The sequence below is a fragment of the Seriola lalandi genome, unplaced genomic scaffold, assembly GCF_002814215.2.
Source record: "Seriola lalandi dorsalis isolate HSWRI2012SDOR001 ecotype SW California unplaced genomic scaffold, Sedor1 jcf7180002054297, whole genome shotgun sequence".
NCBI lineage: Eukaryota > Metazoa > Chordata > Actinopteri > Carangiformes > Carangidae > Seriola > Seriola lalandi.
The window spans coordinates 311458-328299 of NW_019524850.1; the positions used below are offsets into that span (position 1 = coordinate 311458).

Here is a 16842-nt window from a genome sequence, read left to right on the forward strand (position 1 = left end):
CTGCTTGGTCACCCTCCCAGTCCCCCCAACTCCCTTGCTTCTCCCTTCTCTCTTCAGCTTTGGCAGCTTTCTGTGGCAGCCTGCCAGAAGCTCTGCTACGGCCGGACTCGGCACTGAGGGCTAAAATTGTCCAGTGATGTGGACGGGGATAAGGGAGGTGGAGCACAGAGGCGAGGGGGTGGGGTGGCTGCAGCAGTTTGTGTCCTGGAAGGTCAACTGACAGTATTACCTGAGGAGCCATCAACAACCATGAGGTGTCAAGTAATTCTGTGCACCCTGCAGTGTGATGGAGAGGAGATGATGTTGTGTGTGTGTGTGTTACATGGTGTTAACAGAGAGCACTTGTGCCACATTTCCTCTTACCATCCATTCTTACATCCGTCCATTAGCTGTACCACTTATCCTTTAAGGGTCACGGGGGGTGAGGGGGTGAGGGGGTGGGGCTGGAGTCAATCCCAGCTGACATTGGGCAGGAGGCGGGGTCGCCAGTCTCTTCTTTTTTCCGTCGAGAAGCTAAGTGCAGGTACAAGCAGTGCATTGAAGGGCACTTTGAAAACAAAAGCCCATGTAGCATGACAATTATAACAGACTACAAAAGCAGCACCTCACAGATCAGCCATGATGTTGCCCTGAACCAGTTCTGCAACCAAAACAGCAGCTTCAAGTGAAATCACCTAAGGGGAAGCATGTACTCGTCCCACAGCACCACTCTGATGAAAATATACATCACTGAAGCAGCAGGACCTGACAGGGTGTTAGGACACACACTAGAGTCATGTGCAGGGGTGTTCACCAGCATCTTTAACCTCTCCCTACAACAGGCTGTAGTCGCCATCACCCAGTTGCCTTAACCTCAGTTATTCTAAAGTGCTTTCACAGACTTGCACTATCTCACATCAAGGCCATCACCCCCACTGATCTGGACGGCCACCAGTTTGCGTATCAAGCAAAAAAATCCGCAGAGGATGCAGTCTGGCCCTTCATACAGCCCTGTCCCACCTGGAGCACCCAAACATTAATATCAGAATATGACTTTAGTTCCACTTTCAATACTATAATCCCCCATAGACCAGAAGACAAACTGAAAAACCTGGGATTAGCCACTTGACTCTGCTCATGGATTATGGACTTCCTCACTAACAGACCACAGAATGTCAGAATGGGCAACCACATATCCTCGACCCTCATCCTGACCACAGGTGCACCACAGGGCTCTGTGCTTAGTCCACTATAGTGAAGTTTGCTGATGACATCACTACAGTGGGACTTACATCTGACAATGAGGAGACACAGTAAAGAGAGGAAGTCAAACATCTGTTTGAGTTGTGTTTGGACAACAATCTAGTCCTGGTCCTAGTCGTACCCCAAAAGCCAAGGAGATCATTTTGGATTTAAGGAGATTCAGACAGACCCCACCCCCCTCTCCCCTCTCCACATAAATGGTGAAGAGGAGAGTCAACAACATCAAATTCCTGGGAATCCATAAAACAAAAGATCACTCATGGCCCCTTAACACCTCCCACCTGGGGAAGAAAGCTCAGCAGAGGCTTTTCTTCCTAAGAAAAGACCAAACATCCCTCCTGCCGCTGTGCCACGACGTGGTGTGCCAGCTGCACTAGCGAAGAAATAGGACTTGATCCAGGTGGTAAAAATGGCACAGAGGATTGTGGGAACTTTTCCCCCAAACCTGGACAAAGTTTATCCTGACTATCTACAGAGGAAGGCTGGCAACATCAGTGAGGACCCAAATCACCCAGGTCACAGTCTGTTTGTCCCCTTGCCATCGGGGAAGAGATACAGAGTCATCAAGGCCTGAGCTAACAGACTGAAGAACAGCTTGCTGTAGCCTCCATCACCCTTCCCACCACACACACACACACACACACACACACACACACACACACACACACACACACACACAACCCCTGAAAAATTCTCACCCACACACAAACAGTCACACACACCCTCTCATAGCTGTTGAGCACTGAGGCCTGCAGACTGTAAACTATTACCAAGTTAGCCTCTATCTTGTTATCTTGCTTTATCTTGTTTTCTATTGTTCTATTGCTGGTCTCCAAACATTATTTCATTTTATGCCTACAGTGTCTTATCTTATTTTATGTGTCTTATCTTACCTAAATAAGTTTAATCTATTTCACATTTTATCCCTGCAGGGTGAAAAAGATATTGATTATTTTGTCTTCTTTTTTTGTGGGTAATCCTGTGGCCTTATAAGCTTTGCAAAAATATTAAGTAGCTGTTCCATCTTTCTTCAAATTCACAATCTTATTAAAGGTATGTTTCAAGCAGCCAGTTAGCTTAGCAGAAAAACTGAAAACATGGGGAGTTACAGTTAGCTTGTGTCCGAGGCAAAGGAACCAAAAGCCACCTCCCAGCGCCTCTAATTTTCATTTTCTGATTTGATGTCACTATCAATAATGTTGTTTGTCTCTGCCTTCTGAAACCACTACAAAAAAAATCTCTTTTAGGACCGCGAAACACTGTGGTTTAGGTTTGGTTAGATTTAGGTAAAGGTCAGATTTTTGGTTTTAAAATTACTATTTCATGAAAGCTAGTGGACCCTCATCACCATGGTTACAATATTAACCATGTGTTCAAGGATGGGGAACAATAGTTTGAAGAAACTAGTGTTAGAAACAAGAAACAAGTAACAGTCTTATGTGTTAAAGTGTGATGTTCTGTTGTCCATCCACTGTGACCTCATCCCTCTACGGATGTGGCTGCTGTACAATAAGACCTCCTCTGTTGCTCCCAGTGAACAAAGGTCATAAATAACAGATGCTAGAGGGCTTTGTAACTTGAATGTAAATATTTTTGAGGATTTGCTGAAATGATGGATGCTGTAATTTGTTTGGCAGTCTCATTTTGTCACCTTCAGCAAAGTCAGGCTAGCTGTTGTCTGTGTCTTTATGCAAAGTTAAGTTACTGTAACAGGCTGCTGGCTGTAACTTCATGTTTACCATTCAGAGTGGTATCAATGTTCATTTAACTCTCCGAAAGAAAGCAAATAAGCATATTTCCCGAATGTCAAACTATTCCTCTCAAGAACCCTGCACCTCCCCTATCTTTTTTCACATAATCTGCACCAGCCGGCTCATTGCTATCTTCCTTTTATAGTGAGGTTCACAGCCCCTCGCTGTTCCTAAACTCCCTCATCCCTGCTCAGGGCAAATAGATTGAAGGAAAGATAGTTCTGAAAGAAATACAAGCAGAGACTCAGAATAGAAACATGGAGAGAATTTGAAAGAGAAAGGAAAAGAAAATGAAATCGCAAGTCTTGATTATATGACAAAGAGGCTGTGATGATGTGATGTGGCTTTAGTGCTAGTGAACACCTAACATTCAAGTACCTTTGTCTTGCATCTTGAGCTCTTAAAAGATTGATAGTGATGGCTTTGTTTCTGGTTTGAGATATAACCCATGTAATTTCCAAAAAGTGAAACTGAATATTGTATTTATTTTCCACTCTATATAGTATATGTTTGTAATACAGTTCATCTTCAGAGACCATCTGTAGAGGATATGACTTGGTGGCAGTGAACTACACTGGCACTGGTGTTGGAGACTTTTATTAAGCGTTGATCCCAGCTGGAGTTCCCCCAGACTGATCCTCAGCCTTAGTTTCAGGACTTTCCATATGAGATAAAATCCTCCTGCATTTTCAGAAAACAGAAAATAAGTGGCAACCACAGTGTTAGAGTAAATGTGGTCAAAGTAAAAGTAGTCTAGCGTGCTCTAACTCTGGTTATCCGTTGTATTATAATCAACCCCAATAAGCTTAAAAGAAGAAGAATATCTTTGCTGACTTGCTCTGCACCTGTCTTTCTCTCTGTTGCAGGAAAGAAATGTGGAAAGTCTGTTCAGATCATCATGGAGTCACACAGAGGTCGGCTCTGGTGATGGGCAGCCTGTCATGCTTCTGATGAAACCTCGCTGCTCGGTATGATTATCACAGACAGATATAGTCCCCTCAGTAACGCTAAGAGACTCTCAGGTTACCAGCAGATCTCTGTTTCAGATTCCACCAGCAGCTCCAGGGACAGCTGAACCGCTGACCTGGAGTCAGCTCGCACAGGGGAAACCATTTTCCATTCATATTGTACTACACGTAGGACATCCATAATTATCTATAGTATTGCAAAAGTCACCCCTCACTGACTTATCATCTCTCTGTCACCTCTCTTTATTGATGTTACCATGGCATCTATTTTATCTTCTTTTCAGAAATACAATTTGATAGAATAGCCTCTCTGAAACTCAAGTGAATTGACAGGCTGTGCCAAGTCAGAGGGACTGGTGATGAGGTTCAGGGGTCAGGGTTTTTCACATGCAGCACACAGGTGGAAGGAACACAATATCAGTTCAGAGGGTGAAAGAGAAAAGAAAGTCAATCCCTCTGAATCCAAGGCTAAGACTACACAGAGAGCAGCCTCAGTTTTGCCCAATAAGGTATGGAATGCTGAGACACCTCAGCCATGTGATGTGAAGAAGCAAAGCGACTTAGAGGGAGCTGAGGGGGTGGAGGGGTGGGGTTGTGGGGAGGGTTGGTCGTTTTCGACTGTCTCTCTGTGTGATATTAACCAGCTCTTCTACTTAAAAGAATCTCTGAACACATGCTTCACATCTACTGTTGCAGCACATCTCAAAATGTTGCATCAGAGATTAGAGCAGTGTTGCCTTTGAAGCATGCATAGATTTTGGGTGAGGCAGAAACAGGACGTGAACATGAAACAATGGCGCTAATGAATATCGATTCATACAGAACAAAAAAAAACAACAAAAAAAACACCACCAGCGTGAGATTTGTTGTGAAGTATTTGACATCTAGCATTTTTCACAAATATAAAGAAATCACTTTACCCTGTGTGGGATAACTAAAATATGTCATGAACACACTTAAATTTAGAAACATATTCTCAAGGGGTTTTTGGTGTAGTAAACAGTAGTTTTTGTCAAGTGAACTGGAAATGCTCAGTTCTCCTTGGTCAAACCAGGAGCTTGAAAGATTACATTGTAAAATCCTTTGGCTCCATCTAGTGGTATTAAGGAAAAGCACAAAACATTTTTTCTGCAGCGATCAGTGACTGGTATTCAACTTAAAGCACGTAAAAATATTCCACATACCTCTGCAGTGTTGAAGTCTGAACCTTCCACATCATGGCAGCGTCGTCTCTGTTGCTGCTTTGTGGCGAAGCTCATCTGTGCTGCGTCCTCCACAGGGTTCTGATTCTCATCTGTCCACCATCTCTCACTAACTGCTCACACAGTATAAAGTAAATACTTTTATTGCATTTGCTGAAAATGAAAATGAACAATTTCCTAATTTTTCTGAGAATTGTTTATAAACCTGACTCTGAAATATTTCAAAAGTCTAATGACCTTTTATAACGGTTCATTGAGGTCTAGCAAGGCAAATACAAGGGATATAGATTATTTAACATATAAAACATTAAATATTCTTTACTCTATAATATATATAAATAGTAATATTGATAATAATGATATTAAATAAATATATATAATAACAGTGCCATTTTTGTATTACATGTGCCAGCTCAGTTTGTGGCAAATGGAAGGATTACCATGTCAACTTCTCTACATATTGGGTTTTATTAAGGTCAGATGATAAAAAAATAATTTAATGGAAAAAATATGAAAAATAAAACAGCGATTAGAGAATAAATCCAATTTCAAATAAACACAAGGCTTAAAAAAACGTAATGCTTTTCTGACCTCTGAAGGAATTGTTGCAGTAGGACAGGCCACAGGATCCATCAATGGACGAATATGAAATGTTTGCTACCGGAGACTCAGTGACAGTTTCTAACCTGGGTTCAATGTTCCCCTGCTGTATATGCATAGGAAATAAATAAAAACACAGATTAAAAAAAAAACAAAACATCCATGTACTTCTGCTGCAGAAGGCCTGAATGAAGTTCTGCATATATCTCTCTCACCTCGTCTAGTTTGCTCCATCTCGGACTGATCTCTGTTGTTTCCGTGGACTCTGTCAGGCCGATCTTGACCCTCCTCTCATCTGTCAAGCCTTTCCTCAGACAGGACCTGTCATTCAGAGTGCAGACTCCTTCCTCCACCTGCTTGTCTTGAAAAGAGAGACTGTTGGTCTTCTGAGCCTCTTTCAGGTCTGTGAGAGTCACACCCTGCAGGACATTCATACAACCTCACATCTGTCAAAAGTCACACACAATACAATGAGACTTTACCTTCTGCGAGCCATTTGTTCTTTACCTGTGTTGACCTGCGGGTCTGTCTGGCATGACGAGACTTTGCTTTCCTCTGAGACTCAGCTTCTTCATCCCTGACCGGAGTCAGATACAACCTGGGTCAGTACAAAAACGGCAAAACACAAAGATTTTCACAAACAATTTCTGATCAGGGCGAGTATGGCAGACAGAAACACATAGACTGTACATGTAATTATAATAATAATATCTAACAGTATTTTTTATTTATGGAGCACTTACAAACCCCAATGTTACAATGTGCCTCATAAAGCTAATTAATATCAACAATCATAAAATCAGACATAAAAATTTGGTACTGTTCTGTAACTGTTGCGCTATCCAGTTTATATGTACAGAAGTATATATTGTGTACACTGCACTATTACACTACCAAAGAGGTGTGAAGCAGCAAAAGGTATATCGTTTGTCTTTCAAACAGCCAGACTCACTTTTCAGCATGTTGTGTTTTGACCTTGTCTTTATTAAAGAAATGTACTTATGTGTTGCAAAATCCCTAATAAATTTGCAATTAATTAACTTACCAAAAAACAACTTATCACTAACTGAGGAAGATCTTTGAGAGTCAGAAAGGACAGGACAGGACATTTATGTCTGTCCAACCATATGTCTGTTTTTCTGTTGCCCACTTTGCCCAGTTGGTAATCCATCCTTACAGAGCAAGAGGAATTAATCAAATTGAATTAAAATTAATGAAAGAAAGACTGTCTCTGTAATAGTATGGAAATAAATGTCACAAAAGCCACATTTCCCTTACTTCCTGCTGTGTATCTCTATTTATGACCTCATGCTGCATCAGCAGGTGCATCATCCCTCTAATTTACAGTTTTGAATAATTTCTCCCTGCAGCAACAACAGGAAAGACGTCGAATTAGGGAAGCAAGATGCACTGAAAACGCATTTCATTGTTCATTTAATTTCCGCTTGTGGCTTCACCAACAGAAAGGGCTGAGCAAGCACCAGAGGAGAGGCTCGTGTTGCCCGCCCCTCCTCTACTGCGCTTTTACTGGTATCGATCTCTCAGTTGTAGAGTCACCCTGTATCCTGACTGAGAGTCAGCAGGCTGATTAGCAGCAAACTCTACTGCATATAGTGTATATAATGTACAAAGCATACTGTATAATCTGTACTCCATGACTGTGGACAGTTCTATAGACTGATACCAGAAAAGACACAGTAGAATAATCAACCACTAAACAAGTTAGACCTACCACAGCTGCAGATGCTTATACAATACAAACATTAATTATCCACCCACATTTAAAGAACAACAAAAACCACACACAACAGGCTGCTCCTCTTAAGCCACATGATTTAAAAAAAGAGAACGCTGATTATTAGTAAGCGAAAATAGTTTCTAAGAATAATAGCTCCTGGCCAATAATTACGAATGTACATAAAGAAGCTAATCAAGTAGATCAAAGAGAGGAACTTAATTTCAGTCCCCAAAGTAACAACCTCCAAGCCCAGTTACATCTGTTCAACAAGGCCTGCAGCACCTGTGCTGAGCCTAGTTACTCCACATTAAGATGACAAACACAAAAGACCTGGAGCTTTGCCAGAACTGTAGCTTGTCAGACTGAATATCTGAAAATAAAACTGGTGAATTAAGAATCCAGGAATAGAATAGCATGACTCAGTTCCTCTGAAACTTACCTAGGAACAAATGCTTGCATGGTCCCTGTGGAAGGTCAGCGACTGAGACACTGCAGCAGTGATGAGTGGGAGAGGCTGAACAAAATGACTCTGTAACAGGCTAGAGTGCAGGGAGAGAGGGAGGGAGAGGGAGAGAGAGAGACTTCCTGCCCATCCTGATGATGCACACACAGTCAATTTAGACTTTCCGTCTGCTAAGGTCTGATGCAAGCAAGTCTATACACACCTCAGTTCAGCTGGAGCTGCTAACACATTTCTGCTAAGAGCAATCAAGTGTTTACAACATAATTTGTTTGAATACACCCAATGTGAGTGTGTTGCTGTCTGCCTTTGCCATGGGTGAACATAATTCAACAAGTTGAGTAAAACAAAAAATTCAGCGGTGCGTTATCTTAAGATTGTGTGTTGTTTTAATAAAACAAGGTGGAAGAAGTAGGTTATTCAGATCCATAGCAGTGGTCATAGTAGAAGTAGTAGCAGCAGTAGTAATGATTTAGTAGTCATTCCACTGTGAATTCAAAATCTCACGTACATTAAGTACTGCCAAAACCTGTTGATGTTGCTAACTGCCATTGATACTGCTGAACTCCGACTGCTGCTCGTAGCCGAAAGAATTGTGACTCGTATGATACACTATGTGCTGCTAACTGCTGCAGCTACTGCAAAACTTTACTGCTGCTAAAGACCCAGTGACATTATCATCAAGATATGAGTTGAGGAGGTGATTTTACACTTGAAAAATGAACTTGTTCCTCTTTGGTGGACAAACTATGTAATAGTGACATGATCATCAAAATACACTTAAATTGACAAAAGTAAAAGAATGTATTATGCATTACAATGGCCTTGGTCAGAGATCTTTTATTATTATATATTAAATTATTGTATAATTATTGTCATTATCGACATATAAATGTGTATGACTATTTTTACTATTATAGCTGGTTTTGGTGGGGGTTCTACTTTATACTATAACAATGGATCATATTTAATGTTTTCCATCTAACGTCTTAATCTGCAAAGTAACTAGTGACTACAGTACATACGTCATACAATATAGTGGAGTCAAAACAATATTTTCCTCTGAATTTCATTGGAGTCTAGGTATAAAGTAGCATAGAATTAAATATTAGGCCTGAGTAAACTCAAAACTGTACATTACTTGAGGAAATGTATTTTGTTACTTTCCACCAGTGAAGCGCATTATTACAGGGCAAATCCAACATTTTTAAACATTGCATAGGTGTGACCCCAAAGATGATTATTGTTTTGTTATTGTCAACAAATACCATGGAAAAAAAAATAAACCAGTAATGTGTTTGATCTCAACCTCAAGGCTATCCGTTCCCACTGAAGATGTAAATCTTAAAAAAAAAATGGTCATGAACATATATAATTTTAAAATTTCAGCAAACTATAGTAAACTGTGCATGTCTTGGGAACTATTTGCAGCTATGGAGTTCATGTTAATCACAATGTCAGCCAGTGCAACAGTGCGACTCATTGACGTGTTCATGGACAACAATCGAGCTCTATGATTCAAAGTAATAAGCTGCATCAGGCTTTGGCTACTCAGACAAAACTTGTTAATCGGATCAGTTAATTGCTGGTTTTGTTATGTCCATGGGTTTTGTAGATAATAACAAAACAATAAGAAGAAATATAGAATATCGCCAGAGTTAGGTGACAATGGGAGGTTAAGGATGCTACAGTATAAATAACTCTTTTAAATGTTGAAAGCTCGCTCATACAATATGTGGACTCCAGCAGGATGTGGGCTTGATGCTAAAAACCACACAGATGTACATCCCACTACAATATTTAAGTATCACAGTATTAAGAAAGCATAGCCAATACAGATTCTGCATGACAACCGTATTCAATGTGACACAACAGCACAAAATCACAGTATGCAAAAGTGAAAGAATGAGGGTTTATTTTAAAAACATGACAACGAGGGAAGTGTCATACTGACAGTAACCAAAGCCTTGGCAAAAGAGTGCATTTTGTAAAAGTGAATATCAGTTGTAAAAAAATACAGTGGTGTCCAAAAGTCTATACTACCAAGAACTCTGTTTAACCCCTTATCAGAAACTAATTTCACATTTGTGTGACTAGATAAACTTTGTCATGTGTCTAAAGAGGTAATTTGGTAATTCTATAAAATAATATTTGATATGTCTAATGTTTGACACAGCTTGCACTCCAGCAGTGATTTGATTTTTTTTTTTTTTCTTCTTTTTTTCAGGAGGATTCACATTATTCCAGTTGTCTTCTCACAGAAAGTCTTGTGACGTGGCTGTATGTTTTTATGTTTTTAATGTTCAGCAGGGTTGAGATCAGGGGACTGTGGAAGAGAAGCCCTGCAGCTCCTTTCTAACTTCAGAAAGTCCTGGTATTGCTTCGAACTTCAAGCCATGAAGTCTGACATGGATCTGCAGGGTGAAGTAGTCCTTCTGTTTGGCTCATGTGCAGCTGAACCTGTGTGAGTTCACACCCCCACACCTGCACTTTCCTCCACTGACTCCGGTTTTATGAACTGTCACACTAACCTCTCATGTAACTGTCCCTCACAAAAGCTTTCCATTTACAAATGTAAACACGTTACAACTCTGATTCATCTAATCAAGACGTCTGGTTTTCAACAATACAATTTTGATGCTGTTTTAACAAAGATGTCATTGATGTCAAGATGTGGTCAGGCAAATGCTACAACTACTACAACTGGTTTTTGACTGAACATGTTAGTTTGTTACATTATATTGAGCTTTAGTTGGTGTAGTCTCCTGAGGACTGGTGTGAAAATCTCCCTCAGTGTACGCATTACCACAACTCTAGAAATATACTATTTAGCTGCATTTAGTCACTGATAGTTTTCAATCCAGCTAGAGAACAATTTGTCCCTGAGGTGCGTCATTAAGCTCTTCTGATTGTTACAAACAAGTGCCCCCCCCCCCAAAGTTAATGCATAGAATATCTGTGGTTGCATGTTAAAGACCCACAACAGCACTAAATGGTCTGAACTAGCGACATAATGAATTTTTTAATAAAGAATATTAGAGCAATATAACGATGCTGATGAAACCAAACAGTTTTTGGTAGAGGGCTCAAGCTTTTTAGACTCCACTGTATCTGACAATACTGCAGGTGTGTTCTGTCTGGCTGGAATTGTGATCAATTTAAAAAGTGCAAAAAAGACAATGAGCCAAACTATATTGTGAGAACCTTCTGTTTTTAAGTGTTGAACCACAGACGTACTTTATAAAGTAAAAAAACCTATCCTATTTATTCTATACTTTAATACATTTAGGAATTGTTCTTGTTTATCTTATCAAAGATGGTTTTTTTTCCCGCTAGTTCTTTAGTCGGCTGTTTTGCCAGTATAAAAAACTGGGATACAATAACTTACTCTCCACATCTGTTTTTATCTTTTACAATATTGTCTCAGGATAAATTTCAGGAAGTGACAACAAGGAACATATTTTAATGTCACCAAGACAGGCATTACTTATGGCTTCAAGTGCACTGATGAACAGTTTATGCAATGGCTTCTTGTTATCTCATTGGCTTTTAGTTTTTCAGTTTTGCACAAAATCTAACCTTAACAAAAAAAAAGAAAAAAAAGAAAAACTTGCAATTTATGAAGAGTGGAAAATGCTCTGTAGAAAGACAGTCATGCGTTTATGGATTAAGGCTTTTGAGGTTGTTATTGGCAGGTAAATCCTGATTTACTCACTTTCAAACTTTAACAGCCATCTCATATTTTGAGGTTCATGTTTCAGCTCCAGCATAGTGACTGAATTTTTCTGTCTGCCTTTCAAAGAGCAACCACATAATGAATACTGTACCTATACAACAGCAATCAATAATGCCTTCCTACAGCATTTGTCCTATTGTAGACAGTGACTGAGAAAGTTCCCATTCTTCTTGGTTGGGTATGTCCGGTGCAAAAAAAAAGAAAAAGAAAGAACTCTGTAAAACATAAAACATAAAATATTAGGAGAGATGACAATTTCTGGTTTCATTTTATCAAGCGCAGAGGTGTTAATCAAGCCATTATTTATCACTTACATTCATCCTCTAGAAAAGCATCATTTTCTAATGGCTCCTCTTCCTCATCTGCTTCCTCTTCAGCTGCTACATCCTGCTCTTCTTCCTCCCTCTCTGCTGCTTCTTCCTCTGCATTCATTATCTCCTCCAGTCCCTTCTCGCCTTCAGATGCCATCTCCCCTTCCTTGTTTTCCTCCTCTACTGCCTCCTCTGTTTCTGACACCTCCTCTTCTTCTCTTTCTTCTTCTTTGTGGCTCTCCTCCTCGACCAATAACTCCTCCTGAACTTCTTCTGAGTCCTCCTCCTCAACAATCTGCTCTTCTACGCTTTGTTCCTCCTCTTCTGTCTGCGTAATCTCCACTTCCTCCTTTTCCGATAAGGTAACCAAGTCATCTTGATCTGTCTCCTCCTGCTTTACTGCCTCCAGCTCCTCTACGGGAGCGGCCTCTTCTGTCTCCTCCTGCTCAACAGGCACTTCATCTTGCTCATCTGCCTCTGCTTCCACATCTATAGCAAGTTCTTCTTCTTCAGTTGTTGCAGCTGCCTCGTCTGGAGCTGCGGGAGCTGTTTCTTTAACTGCTTCTTCCACAGGATCAGCAGGAGGTTGCACTTCACCCACCACCTAAGCCAAGGAAAGCAATGAAATACATTAGACCATAACAGACCAAAGTGTGGACAGTTTATTGGTTCCGCTACATGGCTATCCAGGTGTCTAGCTAGATGAGGTGAGAGAACAATCACACAACAATGATCTATAGTATGTGAGTATAAGCGTTGAAGTGAGTCTCTCAGAGAATTCATGTCAGGCAATTAGTTCCTTAGAGTTAATGAGATGGAAGTCTCATTTTGGTTCCCTATGGGCACACAGTGAACAGAAATAGTAAGAGACCATGTGTGCTGTCAGTATGTGTGTTAATGCATGTTCTGCCATACACTACATGTATAATCTTGTGATACAAAATTGCCTCTTAAACTGTCTATTTTATATCAGAGAAATCTGATTCAGTCTGGTTACAGACCTCTGATGCCCACTGATACTATTTCAACCGGTTGGAGAAAGAAATTATCAATCAGAGCCAATAAATGTCACCTTGCTGCATATCTCGCTCCCTTGCTCCATTTATTAAAAAATATAAATAAAAATGACAGAAAAATGTTGAGCATTGACAAGATTGACAGAGTTGTATGAGTTGTAGCAGTTGTCTCACATGAAAACACTGTAACAGTAAATGAATTAAGTGATTAGCAGGCTAACTCTGATCGACTTGTGTGTTGGTTACCTGGGTAACCTGCCTCTGTATGTTCTTCAGCTGAGCCCTGAGTTCAGAGTGCAGACTATGGGCTGCTGAGTTCTGATCCTGCAGACTCTGACGTACCGTATTGAGCTGCTCCTCCATATTGGCCTGCTGGAGCCGCTGGGACTGCTCATTCTCAAGCAACTCTCTGAAAGACAGGACACTCAGGGTGAGGGTTTCTAAGTCAAAATATCTGTTTGAAATTATGATTTTTTTGTGATTATTAAACTGTATGGACATAAACTTTGTCATATGATATTAATGATAATATAGTATTAACTGTGTAGCTCCTGAAGGCTCATTGTTAAAAGGCACAACTGACTTCATAACATTGCTTTCTTAAAACCTGACATGTGTAACAAGAGCCTGTGAACCACATTTCCATGATGTTTAGATAAGCTTAAAAGAGTGTAGATTTTACATACAAAATATTTTACACACACCATTCAACTCCAGATATCATCAACACAATAGAAATGTTTATACAGATCAGGGCAATCTCACAATGTGAACATGAGGCCTACCAACACTGGCCTGGAGTACCACCGAGACACAGACAGACGCAGCCAACAGGGATTTGACAAAGTCAACATAAAGTTATGGGTCAGAGGAGGTGAGCTATTTTCTCCACTACACCAAAAGCTGCTGCTTTTTTCCAGAACCTACCTGACAGTAGCCATCTCCAGTGTGCTGGCCTCCAGCTGAGCATGATAGGTGTTCAGTTGCTCCTTCAGTCTGAGCACTTCAGCAACCTCTCCATCCAGGGTGGTGCTCAGCGTGGCGACCTGCCCAACTCTCTCCTCCAGCTGTGATTGTGCATCTCCCAGGTTCCCTGTTAGGTCTTCGACCTTCTGAGATAGTTCTGTGCTCAGTGTGGCCAGATCGTGCACCTGAACCCTGACATCCTCAAACTCCTCACTCTTTCCCTTCAGCATGGTCTGCAGCTGGCTCAGTTGCTCCAGAGACACAGTGGCTTGCTGCATCTCTGCCAGGCGGGCTTTCATCTCAGTGTGGAGTGACAGCACCTGAGCGGGGAGGTCAGACGTCTTGAGCTGCTCAGCTGTAGCCAAGGCCATGCCCACCTTTTTCTGGGCCAGTGCATAAGACTCCTCTAGGGCATTCAGGCGGGTCTCCAGACTCTCAGAGATGTGCTGCTGCAGAGACACACGGGAGTGATTTTGAGTCAAACTGAGAGACTATCCAAAACTATGAAAATGATTTATAAAAATAGTTTTACCCAAATTCTAAGATGTCAAGGATGGTTTTATGCTGTTTTTTTTGGTTGTTTTTTTATGGAAATTAACTCACAAATACTACATTGCTCCCACCACATTAGAGTCAATGTGCATAAAATAAACAGAATAGTGTTACGCACCCGGACCTATACATTGCTTTTAGTTAAATTAGTAAATTAGTTTAAATTCTCATTACATCACAACTCCTGACAATAAATCCGACGCCCAGAGGAGGGAGATCTGTTCTGTCACAGACCAAACCAAAATCTGAACCTTAACAACCAATCTGGACAGGTCCTCACATGCATGGACAGCTCAGTAAAACCTTATCTCCTCTCAAATTGGGGGGGGGGGGGAACAAACTACACTACTGCCATGGAGTAAAGCTGCATAAGGCAGTAAGTTATTTTTTCCTCCACCATGTTCATCAGGATCTAAACTCAGGTCAGAAAACCATTCATGATGAGGTGTTAAAATTTTTGCAGTGGCAAGTTTATGAGTCACAAAAACACTATTAATTGCTCAGAGGAAATATTTCCCTAACAAGACTGAGCTAGCAGAGCTGCTGTCATGTAAAGTTTTGCTACAGTGGCTTGCCTGAAATGAAGGTGGAGTTGCATGAGCAAATGAAAGTGAGAGGAGTGGGTTTGTTTTGGTTAAGAACTATTTAAAAAAAACTATATAAAAATCCTGTTCTTTAAAACTTCTTTAGAGTCGCCTGCAGCAACTTAAAAATAATTGGAACAATATGAACTTCAAAATTCAGCCACAGGCTGCGATGGATCTCGGTTGACAGTAAGATAACAGGGTCAATTAATTCGTGCTAATTCATTAAACTAGAAATGGGACTTTTTCTTTAATCAACCACACAAATTTTATGGATGCCTGCACTAGTATTTAGGCGTATTGGGTAAGTTCAGGAACACAAATGAAACAATCATCACTCTCTGTTCTCCTAGTCTTTCAGATGGCCTGTAAACAACCTCTGAACTGGTGTTCAGTATCATAATCTGACTAAATTTAGCCTTGGCACACTACTGTCTTGTTTATTATTATTTTACCAGGACCCTCTGCATGGTTGGTATCAGGATACACACATTTTCCACAGAAACTTTGATACTGACTAGATTTGATTTATTTGAGTCAGTGATAAAGTCCGAGTCCCTGCATTAGTAGGTCAACAATAATCCTCATTTCAAACGTCAGCAGCTGTGAGGATGTTAGAAATAGCAGCGTTTTGTATTCACTCCAGAGGCTCTTGGCATTTTGAAATCAGAGAGGCCTGCAGTTCTTAACTTTCCTTACTTGTAACTGGCAACGTGCACCGTTGGCATGTGGTGAGGCCTCTTTTTATTTTGTGAGTGATTGTTGTTTGTGAATTATAGGCTCGTGGAAATGAGAATTATTAAATATTCATAACAGGACGCAGACGATCAGAGGCGTGTTCTGCTGCTCATGCCTGTAAACTCAGGTGTGTCGTATTCTCACAAGGAAAGGCTACTTATCACCTTAATTCCTTACCTTGCCACTTGACTGCCGCATTTCTTCGTGGGAGGACTGTAGTTTCACTATCTTCATCTGCATGCCCATGAGATTGTCTGTTAAGTAGGTTAAAGTTTGGTGCTGCTGGAAACAGAACCATGCGCCGGTCGCACCCCCAATCACAATCATCAGAAATAAAACCAACAGAAGAGTGTAGTTATTCCCTCCCGAGCGAACTTCAGACTCAATAACTTCATTTTTGAAAAAGTTATCTTCATGTTTGTGGTTGCTTTTCCCTTTCCGATGCTTGGCAGTCATTCTTCCCCCCTCAAAGGACACAATGTTCTAGCAAGGCAGAGAGGTGAGAGTCAAGGAGCCGGTGGGTCACAAAGCCTTGGACCGTAGTGTCAGCGCTGATTCACTTCAGATGGTTCCTTTAAGTGGCGCTGCACAAATCGGCCTGGTTTCAATCACCGCACGATATAGTACCGGGAGGCTGCAGCGAGTTTCTTGATGAGGAGGTAGAGCAGGAGATGAGAGAGGGAGGCGTGAGCCGTGGGTTGAGTGCTCGTCCATTCAGGAAGAGCAAGGGGGAGTAGAGGGGCCGGGCCGACACCGGGAGTGGCTGAGCCTCCGCCACCATGTGCGCCACTGTCATCTAATGGAAAGACTACACGTCCCGTGGTGGGCTACCGTGTGCTATTTTTTACTGCAGCCGAGGCCTTGCAGCAGTTTCACACTTCACTCGCTGGCTACTCCAGTGACGTGACATGAATGAGCTATAAGAAAACCCCATGGCTGTTAGAGAATTAATGAACCTGATAGTTTCCCCCTCTTTAA

General features: G+C 41.1%; 1 protein-coding gene across 3 annotated transcripts; it reads right to left on the minus strand.

The window, feature by feature from the left end:
* Positions 1-9859: 9859 nt before the first annotated feature.
* On the minus strand, positions 9860-16602 carry LOC111655000 (uncharacterized). Of its 3 annotated transcripts, none has more exons than XM_023406217.2 (5): positions 16042-16602; positions 13952-14436; positions 13271-13433; positions 12012-12612; positions 9860-11912 (listed from the first exon to the last, which is right to left on the minus strand). In XM_023406217.2, coding segments are annotated over exons 1-5 (1530 nt in total). In that variant the 5' UTR covers positions 16321-16602; the 3' UTR covers positions 9860-11910. The 3 variants fall into 3 exon arrangements, with proteins under 3 accessions (XP_023261985.1, XP_023261984.1, XP_023261986.1); XM_023406216.2 differs by having other exon boundaries at positions 13952-14439; positions 16042-16600; XM_023406218.2 differs by having other exon boundaries at positions 13367-13433; positions 13952-14439; positions 16042-16598.
* Between the last annotated feature and the right edge of the window lie 240 nt (positions 16603-16842).

What these genes read in the sequence shown, in the direction of transcription:
- LOC111655000 (XM_023406216.2), bottom strand. Translation starts at nt 16,320, where the DNA reads ATGACTGCCAAGCATCGGAAAGGGAAAAGCAACCACAAACATGAAGAT. An exon ending in TGCGGCAGTCAAGTGGCAAG is followed by an intron (nt 14,440 to 16,041) that starts GTAAGGAATTAA and finishes GTGTCTCTGCAG; the next exon opens with CAGCACATCTCTGAGAGTCT. An exon ending in CTGGAGATGGCTACTGTCAG is followed by an intron (nt 13,434 to 13,951) that starts GTAGGTTCTGGA and finishes CCTGTCTTTCAG; the next exon opens with AGAGTTGCTTGAGAATGAGC.